We start from the raw sequence: 12,557 nt of genomic DNA, 5'->3' as shown, positions 1-12,557 counted from the left end.
AATTAAGTCTTTAGACACAAGTAGAAATAGTAGGGACCGTGCAGGCTGTGACATCAGAAGATGCATTTTTCAATCTTTCCTCTAGTTGTATAGTTTCTTAACTTCTCTGAGATCTCATTTCTTCCTCTGTAAAAACAAGAATTATAGTATTTAACTTGCTGGTTTACAGACATTAAATTCATAAAGGACCAGCCCAAATGGTAGATGTATTATTATTCACACGCTTAAAATTCTTTACAGAAACATGTGTCTACAAGGACTTGTCACATATTCTCATAAATCTGAGAATTCTAGAGAATGGTTAACGTATTTTCAGGAAAAACAAACCGTTAGAATTCTAGTTATTCTCTCTAGTTAGTCTCTTGTTTTGTGGGAAATCATTAAAATTCTCTTCTTTGGTTAATCTTTGAGGTCTAAAAGAGTAGCAGGAAAGTGTGGGGACCAGAGACCTGAGGGAATTACGGATTCTTGTCCTTCTTGGGTGGTTACTGACTCGTGCCCTTTCCTTGCCCTCCCCTGAGTGGAGGGAAGGAGGCTCTGAGCTGCTTGTAGGAGCTTGTTATTCAAGGCGGGGTGCAAAAGCCTGGTCTTTCAGTTACTTTGGTGATGCAATCCTTTCCCCTTAGCCAGGAGGCTTTCCCACAATGATGATTACATTTACGAAACCTTCAGCTTTTAACGTATGCCTGAAGTCACCCCTGGGTCAGGCATCCACTCCAGATTTTGTGTGGTTTCTTTTTTTTCTGAATTTCTGTTAATGGACTTATTTAAATTCATATACCTCAGATTACTTAAATGTGGCATTTTGCTTTAAATTATCAATTTTGCCCTTAAGATCTAGCATAAAAAGTTTTACCCTTGCGTGACTTTAATAGAATTTCATGACAACGTAAGCCCACCACTGTCCCAGAACTTCGCCTGCACTCTGTCCCTGAGGGGCTGAGGCTCTGGGTGATGGTGCCTCAGGGCATAGCCTGGGAGTCAGATGGACTGTTTCTTCTTACAGTCACCTCTTTATTGAAAGCCTGTGCCAGGCAGCCGGGCATCCTGATTTGGTACTTTACAGAAACGTTCGGAAACGTGCTATGTGTTATATATGACACTTTTTACTTGCGGCGTTTTCACTCCTTAGGCCCTCAAGACAGGATTTGGGGGTTGGTTAGTTTGTGAAAAGTCTTCCATTTTCTGCTCATCTAAGGTATGGTGTAGCTAACACTTGACTCATGAAAATGAAATAAGCATCCAACATGCTTTTTCCTCAACCCTAGTTAGGCCAACTCATAGTAGGAAAGTTGGATATTAAATTGGAAAGCCTTTCTTTGCGTTATTTTTTTGTTAATGACTGCTTGCTTTATTTGTTTTTATTGAAGTATAGTTGACATACAATGTTATGTTAGTTTTAGGTGTACAACATAGGAATTTGACATTTGCATCCATTACAAAATGATCACCGTGATAAGTCTAGTAACCATCTTTCCCCGTACAAACTTGTTACAATATTATTGACCATATTCCTTATGCTATATATTATATCCCCGTGGCTTATTGTATAACTGGAGGTTTGTACCTTTTAATCCCCTTCACTTATTTCACCCACCACCTTCAGCCCCTCCCGTCTGGCAACCGACCACCCATTTGTTCTCTATGAATCTATTTTTATTTGTTTCATTTTTTAGATTCCACAAATAAGTGAGATCATATGATACTTGTCTTTCTCTGCCTGGCTTATTTCATTTAGCATAATATCCTCTAGATCTATCCATGTTGTCACAAACAGCAAGTTTTTGTTTGTTTGTTTGTTTTTTATGGCTGACTAGGAATATTCCTCTGTGGTTTTTTTGTGTGTGTGTGTGTGTGTGTGTGTGTGTGTGTACATACCACATCTTTATTCATTCATCTATTGATGGACACTTCAGTTGCTTCCATATCATGGCTATTGTAAATAATGCTACAGTGAACATTGGGTGTGCACTTTATGTTTTTGAATTAGTGTTTTTGTTTTCTTCAGGTAAATATCTAGAAGTGGAATTGCTAGATAGTATGGTAGTTCTATTTTTAATTTTTTGAGGAAACCTCCATACTGTTCTCCATAGTGGCTGCACCAGTTTACACTCCCAGCAGCAGTGCACAAGGGTTCCCTTTTCACCACACCTTCCCCAGCATTTGTTATTTGTTGTCTTTTTGATGATAGCCATTCTGACAGGTGTGAGGTGATATCTTATTGTGGTTTTGATTTGCATTTCCCTGATAATTAGCGATGTTGAGCATCTTTTCATGTGTCTTTTGGCCACCTGTATATCTACTTTGGAAAAATGCCTACATGGAAAGGCTTCCTTAATATTTTATCTTTTGTGACAAAGTTATAGACAGCTTTGAAAAGTATTAGATTTAGACCAAAATTTCTGTCTCCAGTTTGCCACAGCTTAATGAGGGCTGAAATTTATGGGCTCCTGTTGTCTGTCACAGGAAAGGTGTTTTAATTGGCAAGTGGTTTATTTGCGATGTCATTCTTCTGAACCCAGCAGAATGACTCATTGCCCTAAACGGTAACAATTTCTAGTACTGTAGCTGAGCTTAGGTCCTCATTCTTCTATTGACTATGCAGAGTACAAGACTATTCAGACCTCCCCGACACCGCAGGAAACCCCACACTAACTTTGTTTCCTGATGCAGGTTTGAATATCTTTTTAATTTTGACAACACCTTTGAGATTCATGATGACATAGAAGTGCTGAAGCGGATGGGAATGTCCTTTGGCCTGGAGTCAGGCAAATGCTCCTTGGAGGATCTGAAACTTGCTAAATCACTGGTGCCAAAGGCTTTAGAAGGTTATATCACAGGTATGTTAACTCATGCTTTTTCAGTGTTGTCCTTGATTAAATGTCAGACCCTAACTTGCTAAAACCTTTCTCATAGAAAACTAAAGCCCACTGTATGCCCGTCCTCAATTCTGTGCCCTTCCCTACCCCAAAATGTAACCTCTCTCTTGAATTTCTTGTTTATCACTACTTGCTTTTCTTTAGAGACACAAACACAAACAAATATAGTAAGCTGGAAACAATTTATTAGTTTTGCCTGATTCTCACCTTTACATAAACAGAATCATAGTGATATATTCTTTTGTGATTTGACTTTTTTCACTCAACATCATGTTCTTTAGATTTGTCCACATGATTTCGTATAGCTGTAATTGATGCATTTTTATATAGAATTCTAGTATGCACAGAATTCTAGTATGTGGGTAAAGCACAATTTATTTGTTCATTTTACTGATCATAAACCTTTAGTTTTGTTTCCAGTCTCTTGATATTTAAACAGTGCTGCTTCGAACATTCCCATAACTGTATCCCGGTGACCGTGTGCAAGTGTATAGAGTGAGATTGCTGGGTCAGAGTTGGGTGCATCTTCATCGTTACTAGATGATGCCACAGCTTTCCAATTTGATTTTGCCAAGTTACACTCTCACCTGCAGAGTGAAAGAGTTTTATCTTCCCAGGCAGGTGGATGTGAAATGGTATTGTAATTTTTTCAAATTGAGATTTAATTCATGTACCATAAAATACACCATTTTTTTAAAAAAAATTATTTATTTTTGGCTGCATTGGGTCTTTGGTGCTGCGCGTGGGCTTTCTCTAGTTGCAGCGAGCAGGGCTACTCTTCATTGCGGTGTGTGGAGTTTTCATTGAGGTGGCTTCTCTTGTTGCGGAGCACGGGCTCCAGGCACGCAGGCTCAGTAGTCGTGGCTCACAGGTTCAATAGCTGTGGTGCACAGGCTTAGTTGCTCCGCGGCATGCGGGATCTTCCCAGACCAGGGCTTGAGCCCGTGTCCCCTGCATTGGCACGTGGATTCTTAACCACTGCGCCACCAGGGAAGCCCAAAATACACCATTTTAAAGTGTACAATTCAGTGGGTTTAAGTATATTCACAGGGTTATGCAGTCATCACCAACCATTCTCTCATTCTAAAGCGTCTTATCACCCCAAAAAGAAACCCCACACACACTAGCAGTCACCCTTTATTCCTCCTTTCCTCCCGGCTCCTGGCAACCACTAATCTACTTCCTGTCACCGTGGATTTGTCCGTCCTGGACCTTTCATATAAATGGAATCATATAATAGGTAACCTTGGTGACTGACTTCTTTTACTTAGTGTAATGTTTTCAAGATTCATCCATCCTGCTCCATCCCTTTTTATTGCCGTTTTGTGGATATGCCACATTTTTTTAATCCATTTGTTAATTGGAGGACATTGGGATTGTTTTCAGTTTTTAGCTATTATGAGTGATGTTGCTATAAACATTCTTGTACATGTTTTTTTTATGAACATAAGCTTTTGGTTCTGTTGGGTGTATACCAAGCAGTGGAATTGCTGGGTCATATGATAAACTGTATTTAACATTCGGAGGAACTGCCAAACTATTTTCCAAAGCGGTTGTACTGTTTTACAATGCTACCAGCAATGTACCAGGGTTCTGATTTCTCCATATCCTTCTCCACACTTGTTCATCTTTTTATCGCAACCATCCTGGTGGATGTGAAGTGGTGTTTCACTGTGGTTTCAATTTGCATTTTCCTCACGACTGATGATGGTGAGCATCTTGTCATGTGTTTACTGGCGATTTGTATATCTTCCTTGTAGAAATGTCTATTCAGATCCTTTGCCCATTTTTAAATTGGGGTGTTTTTTTTCTTTTCTTTTTTTTTTTTTTTTTTGCGGTACGTGGGCCTCTCACTGTTGTGGCCTCTCCCGTTGCGGAGCACAGGCTCCAGACGCGCAGGCTCAGCGGCCATGGCTCACGGGCCCAGCCGCTCCGCGGCATGTGGGATCCTCCCGGACCGGGGCACGAACCCATGTCCCCTGCATCGGCAGGCAGACTCTCAACCACTGCGCCACCAGGGAAGCCCTAAATTGGGGTGTTTTAAGAGTATAGTGAGTGTACTTGAAAATGGAAACACTATGTTTTGCATGTTCTAAAATTCAGATTTTCACTAATTCAGAAATCTTCTTTATGATTGTCCTAGTTCCTAAGACTGTGGTATATTCTGCACATATAATTTGGACGTACAGACAAAAGCATTCTTTTGCCTTTGCTTTTGCCAGTTTCCTTCATTTATAAGCATTACTACCTAGAACTCATATTAAAATGCCTTTAAAACATGATGAGAAATTCTAAAGTATATTAAGTCAAATATAAGCAAAGAGGTAGTTTTTATTTTGTTTTATGGTTTTGGCCCTTTAGTCACAAGACAAGAGTCTGTTGATTGAGATTTGGTTTCTGTTGGATTTAGTTCTTAACTTCGCACCACCCACCTCCTGCAGATGTGACCCGCTCTTCTTGCCCCTCAGCGACCCAGTCCCCCATCCTCACCCCGACCCGCTCCGTGCTCCCGTCGCTCCCCCCAGAGAAGGACCTCCTGTTTTATTAGCAGCTCAGGCATCCTAGCCGTCCAGCAGGGTCTGCATAAAGCTCTTACTCCATAAATCACCAGGACTTTATTTTAGCTCATTCTCAGTGAAAAGACTCAGGGTGATTAGGTGGGCTCTGTGGCTCTGATCTCTTCGTGACCTTGTTTGCAGACTGGGATACAGACTTTGAGGTTAGTTCAGGAGCAGAAGCGTGTGTGCCTTCAGTAGTGGAGGGACAGGGTGGCTCTTGAGGAGGGTTGTGAGAACCGTTGTGTGGGTCCTAGGAAAGAAAGAAATGTTGGCTTTTCAGAGCCATTGTGAAAAGAAAATGTGTCAAGAGCTGTGTTCTGGCAGAAGATTTCCATACATACTAATTGATAACACTTAGCACAGGATTCTGGCTTTAATTTCATTATGTACGGACTTGTTCTTATTGTATGCGTTTAAAGTCTACTCTTCTTCTTAGAATTGAAGGGATTTTGTTGTTGTTTTTTTCCCCACAGCTGCCTTAGTTTGCCTGTGAAGAAAAGATCCACAGGGCCATTTTAAGATGAATGTAGTCATTTAGTTTACTTTTTTCCTACGTGGGAAGCCTCTCACTTGGTCAGGTAGCGCCAGGATAGTGGAGTTTCCAATCCCAGTACACAGTTTCTTTTCCTTTTTGCACAGTGATTATAAAACTATTTAGATTAAATATAATAAAAGCTCATTTGGCAAATTACACTTTCTCAGCATACACTTGGTCTTATCTCACAACGTAAGTCAAATAAGTTTCTTTTTTAGGAATGCATTTCTGCTGTACCTACCACCTGTGTTGTAAACTCACCGTTGCAAGAGATGATACTCCTTCATGCGGTAACACTTAGATCTCAGATGTTCCAGTCACTGCCTTCTCTGGGCTAACATTCTAGATAAGGAGACAAGGGTTAAACGAGTCGAAGTACAATAAGAATTGGTCAAGGTCGTGCTAGGAAAACTATGGTAAATGCATAGAAAATGAGATTGCAAGGACGTGGCCAAAATATTTCATACAGACTAAAACAGCAACGCCTGTCTCGCTCTCATGAAAAACGCAACTCTGCGTGGCCTTTTAAAATAAGGTCTAGTTCAAGTTGTCAAGCAGAGGGTGCCAGGAAGAAGACTGGACCTCTGGTGCCTAACAGCACTAACTTCACCAGGGGGCACGAGAAGACAGCGTGCTGGGGGGCTTTGGCAAAAATGTGTCTGTCCTTCTAGCCTAAGATATTCTGACTTGACTTTGTCTGCGCCCACTCGTGCTCGGCTTGTTAACACCCTGGCCAGAGGCTTTTGTGCCGAGTCCGCGGGTGTCCAGGAGTACAGCTCTCAGCTGTGCTGCGTGAGCTGCCCTCTCGAGGTCTTCTGTAAGAAAAAAGAATGAAGAGAGTCTGTGATTGGTTTAATTTGAATTCTTTCCTGCTGTAGTCTGCCTTCCTGTATTTTTCTCCCCCCCACCCCCGCTCTTATGTTCTAGAAGTTTCTTTTTTCCAAGCTGAAGAAACCTGGGTTCTTCCCAGGGCAGGAGACGCGTCCGGCTGTAATTTGGAACAGGCCGATGGCCTGACTTGTCTGTGTTTTCTTCACGCCATAACAAAAGCAGCCACGGAACTTACAGAGCTGCCATCTGTTTCTGTTTTTCCCTGTAGATATCTCCACAGGACCGTCGTGGTTAAATCAGGGACTGCTTTTGAACTCTACCCAGTCAGTTTCAAACTTAGACCTGACCGCTGGTGCCACCTTGTCCCAATCAAGGTACGTATGTTTTCGGGGTTAGAAGGGCGAGCCGCGAAGCCCTGACCCTCCCCGGAGGGGAGAGCCAGCGTGCTGCGCCGGCCGGGTCCCAGGCGGCTCCTCCTCCCCCGGGTTCTTTTCCCTGTGTGCTCCAAAGCTTAAGACGTCCACCACGTTAATAAGCCTGTATGTTTTCAATTGTTTGCTAGTGCAAACCAAGGGTTGTGCTTGGATGCTGAAGTGGCCTTAGCAACGGGGCGGCTCCTGGCCGCAGACAGTCACCGGTCCGGCAGTGCGGCCTCCCACTGCTCTGAGTCCCGAGGCGAGACCCCCTGTTCCCTCAACGACGAGGACGAGGACGAGGACGAGGAGGACTCCTCCTCCCCAGAATAAAGACAGGCGCAAACCCACGTTCTGCTCTTTGATGCTCATGTGTGTTTTTAGTGTGAGCTCTTGTGTTTGAAACGATTGCTTCGGTCTTTGCCTTTGTTTGCACTGTGTGTTCAGTGAAAACTAGGGAAACACAATAAGCAAATTACCTGAAGGCTGAGAGGATTGAGATGAAAGTTAACGTAGTGTGAATGAAAACCCTGAACGACAGAGCAGTAGATCACATGGCAAACAAAGCACGTACTCGGAGGTGGCAGAGGGGATAGTCCCTGACTTGGCAGCACGAACGCAGCGCATTTATCTTCCGTGAGGCGGGGCGCCGTGGCCCCCAAACCCACGCAGCCCTCCTTATTGCCGAGGTGGCTCCGTGAACAGTCCCCGACGGCCGTGTGCCCCACACCCCGCTCCCTGCTCTGGGCTGCCTTTCACGAGGCGGAGCTGAACACGAGAGGTTCCCGGTGGGAGGAGCTGTACAGCGAGGGATGGAGACCCTCGTGGCCCAAGGAGCACAGATTGAACCGCTGAACTAGTTGAAAGTCTAGTCGAGGTGCTTTACGCATCAGCTGCCTTAGACGGCTTCTAGAAAGGAGCGAACGCTAATTCTTGAGTACTTAAGTGACATTTAGAATAATTTATAGTCAAACTGAAATGATCACTATTAGCCAATGCATTGGTGCATAGAATTTTCTAGGGCTACTTCTGGAAGCCAAAATAGAATAGCATTTCCACGTGCATTAAATACTTTGCCAGCACTGCCTTTCGCCAGCAACCTAAATCTGGAGTTTTACAAGAGAAGAAAATTGTCTCTATCGTGTTAATCAGAGCTATGCATTTCATACCGCTTTTTCACCTAGAACAAAACAAAGGAACAAGTCCCTATGACCGAGTTGCTTGCTTACAGTTCCCTGCCGTAATTGTATGATTTCACCCAGTGTGCAATTTGTGAAAATGAACTGTCATTACTTTTGTCTGAAAAGTATTTCCAGAATACGAACAGCAATGTTTTCCTGTCCATGTCACCTTTGGTACATTCTCATTCATCAAAATGACCATATTGGGTCGATTCCTGGGTCAAACGCATTTCAAACTCACCCGATATTCAGTGTTTCACAGAAACACCAAAAACCGTTGAGCACTCCAGGTGACTGGGTGTGCAGTAGATCAGGACATAGACTGTCAGGTCAGAGCCAAAGATGCCGCTAGGAACCGCGCACTGCTGGGTTCACTTCCCGCCCCTCTGAATACGAGTGTGGAGACACTGCCACCACGGCCAAACCCCAACTTAAGCGCACATTAGTTAAGGCCTTGGAAAGGAGCAAATGATAATGGAAGATTAACTCTAAATCTCTGACTTGAATCATTTGGATTTGCCCCGAGATTATGCATCCAGCGTCTGTGGGCTCAGCGCTGAGCTCAGCCCAAACCGGCTCTTTCCTAAGCCCTGCGGGGGAGCGCGGGGGCTGGTGCCCACAGTGAGCCGGCGGGGAAGGCCTGGCTCACCCAAACAACCAGTACACAAGGATGTACAACGCTAAGTTCCTTTGAGACAAAACGCATTCCGTCAGGAATAAGCCATAGCGCAGACTCAGAGTGCGGAGGGGCTGGAGAGGTGGAGGCAGGTGCGGGAGGGCCCCGTAGCAGCCTGAGTTCCGGGCCACCCTGAGGCCGGGGTGGGCACGGGAGGGCGGGCCCGAGGGCCTCCAGGGCACGTTCTGCCTGGAAGGTGTCAGCTGCACCGTCAGGGAAAACCGGGTCTCCTTCAGGCTGCCTCTCCCTCTCCCAAGCCCAACTTTTCTTGCCCCTGTACCTGGAAGGGGCCCAGCGGGGACCTGGAGAGGCCCAGGGCCACAGCAGGCTTTTCAGACTTCAGAATACCATGCCGCAGGTCCCAGGGCCGCACATCAGCGTTCATGACAGGTACAGCAGTCGTGAGCACTCCTCTACCAGGTAGCAGGATCCTTGCCAGAGTTCGTGGGGCACCGATCCCCTTCTCTGTTCTCTCTCTGCTGCTGATAAAATATGGGTTTAAAAGAAAAAGCAACCAAAGACTCTTAGCATTCATTACTGGTGCCCCATCAGTGGCCACCGCAGCCAGCGAGCAGTGTGTGGTATTTGTTTGGCAGGAAGTGGCCTCCGTTCCTCAGTGACACACGGGTTACTGCTGAGGACGCCCAACAGAGTCACACTGTGGTCACAGGACGTGTCACTGGTGTAAGGCTTTACCTGAGCAGAAAGCTAGACTCAGATGTTTAGAAAGAGAAATTCTGTCATTCTTCTGCTTCTCTCCTAAACAGATTTATGTGGTTCTAAAGTTCATTACTCAGTCACAATTTCATATAGAAATCAAACAGAAAAAAAAAAAAGTTAGGAAATTGTGGTTACAACATCCAGGCTTCTCTATAGGAGTAGCACTTGGGGTTATTTGCACACGCACATGTACACACACGCGGACACCCGTCCCAGAGGGTGCTGGTTACACTCTGCTTGGGGGAAGTTCAAGAGTCCCCTTTTCCCTCAAGCACCAGTGTATCCGGTAACCTTTCCGGTGCACAGTGTCGTCCAGTGAAGTCATGATCCATTTAGCACCCGCGCAGGTGGCACCAAGCCTGCCGTCTTTGGCCCTGACGTGGGAGGGTCCAGGCAGTGCCCACGGCGCCCAGGCACCCGCCCACACTTCCTGCCCTTCCCCGCTGCGCGTCTGTCTCACCCGCTTCATTTTCTCTTGTGATGACAAGGTGATGGGAGCAGCTTCAGTAAGTGTTGACATAAACTGTGCCTTACGATCATGGAGGACCTCGGGGAGGGGCCAGGAAAGGAGGTGCTAAGACGGTGGTGATTCCTCACCTCTCAGCGCTGCCCACCCCCCTGCAGAACTTTACAAACGACCCCCGTCTTCTAGAAATGGTGGGGAGAAAACTGTCTGCAGTTAGCTGTCATTTTACCAGGATAAAGAGGATAACTCTCTTCATTAGCAGAATTTACAGTTGTCACCATACTCTGCCCTACTTGAAAAATGATGCCGGGGCCAGCCCCCAGATACACATGAGCCCCCGCAGGTAATTCAAGCGGAGATATTCCACAAAGGAGTGGCTCACTTTAGCCATGCAGACATCAGAAACTCGGCTGTTTGCTAAAACACAGCCCTTTCTGGGCCGCTCAGGTTGTAGAGACAGCAAAGTTTGGGTGTAACCTGGGCCCTGGGACGGTCGGCGCATAGCGGGCGTGGGTGGGGCAGGGTTAGCAAAGGAAGGGAACTGCCTCAGCTCTTCCTACCAGAACCACACACGGGGAGAAGCCTGGTTAGCTTCATGGGTGCGTCACTTCAAGCGGCCTTTGATAGCCTAGCCAGCCCCTCGCCTCAGGCACATCTGGGAGGTAGCCTTTAAGGCTGCACCGCCACAGTGGCCCCTGCAGGGTAGGGGCTGGACAGTGAGTGGGAAGATTGAATCCTTCAGTAAGTGTTTGAGTGAATACAGAACAGAAGACGTCCAGGTTGATTCGTGCTACGGAAAAAATCACAGGGTCATGGGGCAGTGGGGAAAGGCCACTTTGGCTGGCGGTGTCCAGGGAAGTCCCCCTGAGAAAGTGACTTTTGTTCTGAATCAGACAATTGAAAGACCTCCCTACCAGGCCACCCTACCCCATAACGTGCACTTGGACATCTCTGCTAAATTCCAAAGGCCCCACTCTTCCAGCTTTCAGTGTACATTTCGGAGTCTGTCAGGGAATTTCTAAGATTTATTAATAAAAGAAAACCAAACTTAGCTACCAGCAGTAGCCATAAACTAAGAGAACATTCTAACCCATGGAGGTCTCCTTGTTGGCTCTGTTACCTTCCAACTGAACCTACACAATAGGAAAGTGAGTAGAAATGGAGAAGTTTTCTAGGTGTTTTCTTCTAGTTTTACAAGTTGTTAGATACATAAAGATCTACTTTTTATATTAGATGTATAAAAGAGAATCTTTTATCCTGCATATGGACTAGTTTTAGCAGAGCTGAAGACTACCTGAGGATCATTTTCCCAAATAGGTTCCCCATTTTCAGGCACCCGAAGCAATGGTCCCCCAGCACTGACGATCACTCACACATATTTATCCAGACCCACGTGTGTACCAGGGCCCTGCATGACGCCGCTTGAGCGGCCCTCAGAAACGTGCCTCCCTGCCCTCTGATCCACAGTCGTACAACGTTCAGTTCATTTGCTTAACTTCCATCCAAGCCGAACACTTACCCAAAAGGAAAAAGTGTCTGACGTTGACTTTACCGTTTTCTAAAAAGTTCAAGCTAATGCCCACGTAAATTACATTTCTCAGGAATTAGCCAAGATCTCTCTGGAAAGCTGTGCATAGATAACCTTCGGGACCCCGTTTTCCCACCTACTTCTTACACTCACACTGTGCTAAGGAAGAAAAGGTGAGGGCATAAACTGTGCCCCTCCAGTTCTGACCTGGGAGTCCCTGACAAGTACAGAAGCTTCAGTGGCCACAGGTGTTCGCTGACCACGCTCTTGTGACAGAAGAAAGTATATTCGCTTACTTCTGTGCAGCTGTACTTTCCGATAAAATCCTGTATCGTTCTTACAGGGCCTTTGCTTTACACGAAGGCCTGTGAATTCCATGCTGTCGTGACCCCTTGCTACCCCAGCAGATCGGACTCTGGTCCTCTGCCTGTAGCTGCCTTAGAAGCCAGCGTTGCGGACACATGGGGGCAGGACTCGCCCCTTCTCCACCCAGGGCCTCAGAATAGGGGCAAACCCTCCCCACTGAGGCATGTGAAACCAGCCGGGGGCCTGACCGGCCCGACGCCCCTCAGCCTGTCTGGCAGAGCCTGCCCTGCATCCCGAATCTCCCTCCTCCCGAGGCCCCACTGCCTCCTACACGCTCAGCCCTCACCCCGGTCCTCCCAGAGGGCTTCTGGATTAGCATCAGCCCTCTGTCACACCAAGTGCTAGACAGCTGAGGAGCAGGAGTGGGGCTCTGCCCGTGAGTCCCGGCGTGAGGCTGTGGTGTC

General features: G+C 46.1%; 1 protein-coding gene across 2 annotated transcripts in view; it reads left to right on the top strand.

Moving 5' to 3' along the window:
* Positions 1 to 7,587, top strand: part of TFDP2 (transcription factor Dp-2) — a 132,509-nt gene extending 124,922 nt beyond the window's left edge. For both annotated transcript variants that reach the window (XM_079704664.1, XM_079704663.1), the window contains exons 10-12: positions 2,674 to 2,840; positions 7,072 to 7,177; positions 7,366 to 7,587. In XM_079704664.1, coding sequence (XP_079560790.1) covers positions 2,674 to 2,840; positions 7,072 to 7,177; positions 7,366 to 7,549 — 457 coding nt within the window. In that variant the 3' untranslated portion in view covers positions 7,550 to 7,587. The remainder of the gene's footprint in view (positions 1 to 2,673; positions 2,841 to 7,071; positions 7,178 to 7,365) is intronic.
* The last annotated feature ends 4,970 nt before the right edge of the window (positions 7,588 to 12,557 follow it).

Source organism: Hyperoodon ampullatus (genome assembly GCF_949752795.1).
Source record: "Hyperoodon ampullatus genome assembly, chromosome: 5".
In the NCBI taxonomy this organism is placed as follows: Eukaryota; Metazoa; Chordata; class Mammalia; order Artiodactyla; family Ziphiidae; genus Hyperoodon; species Hyperoodon ampullatus.
The sequence above is the reverse complement of the archived record's forward strand: the minus strand, read 5'-3'. Positions and strand labels throughout refer to the sequence as shown.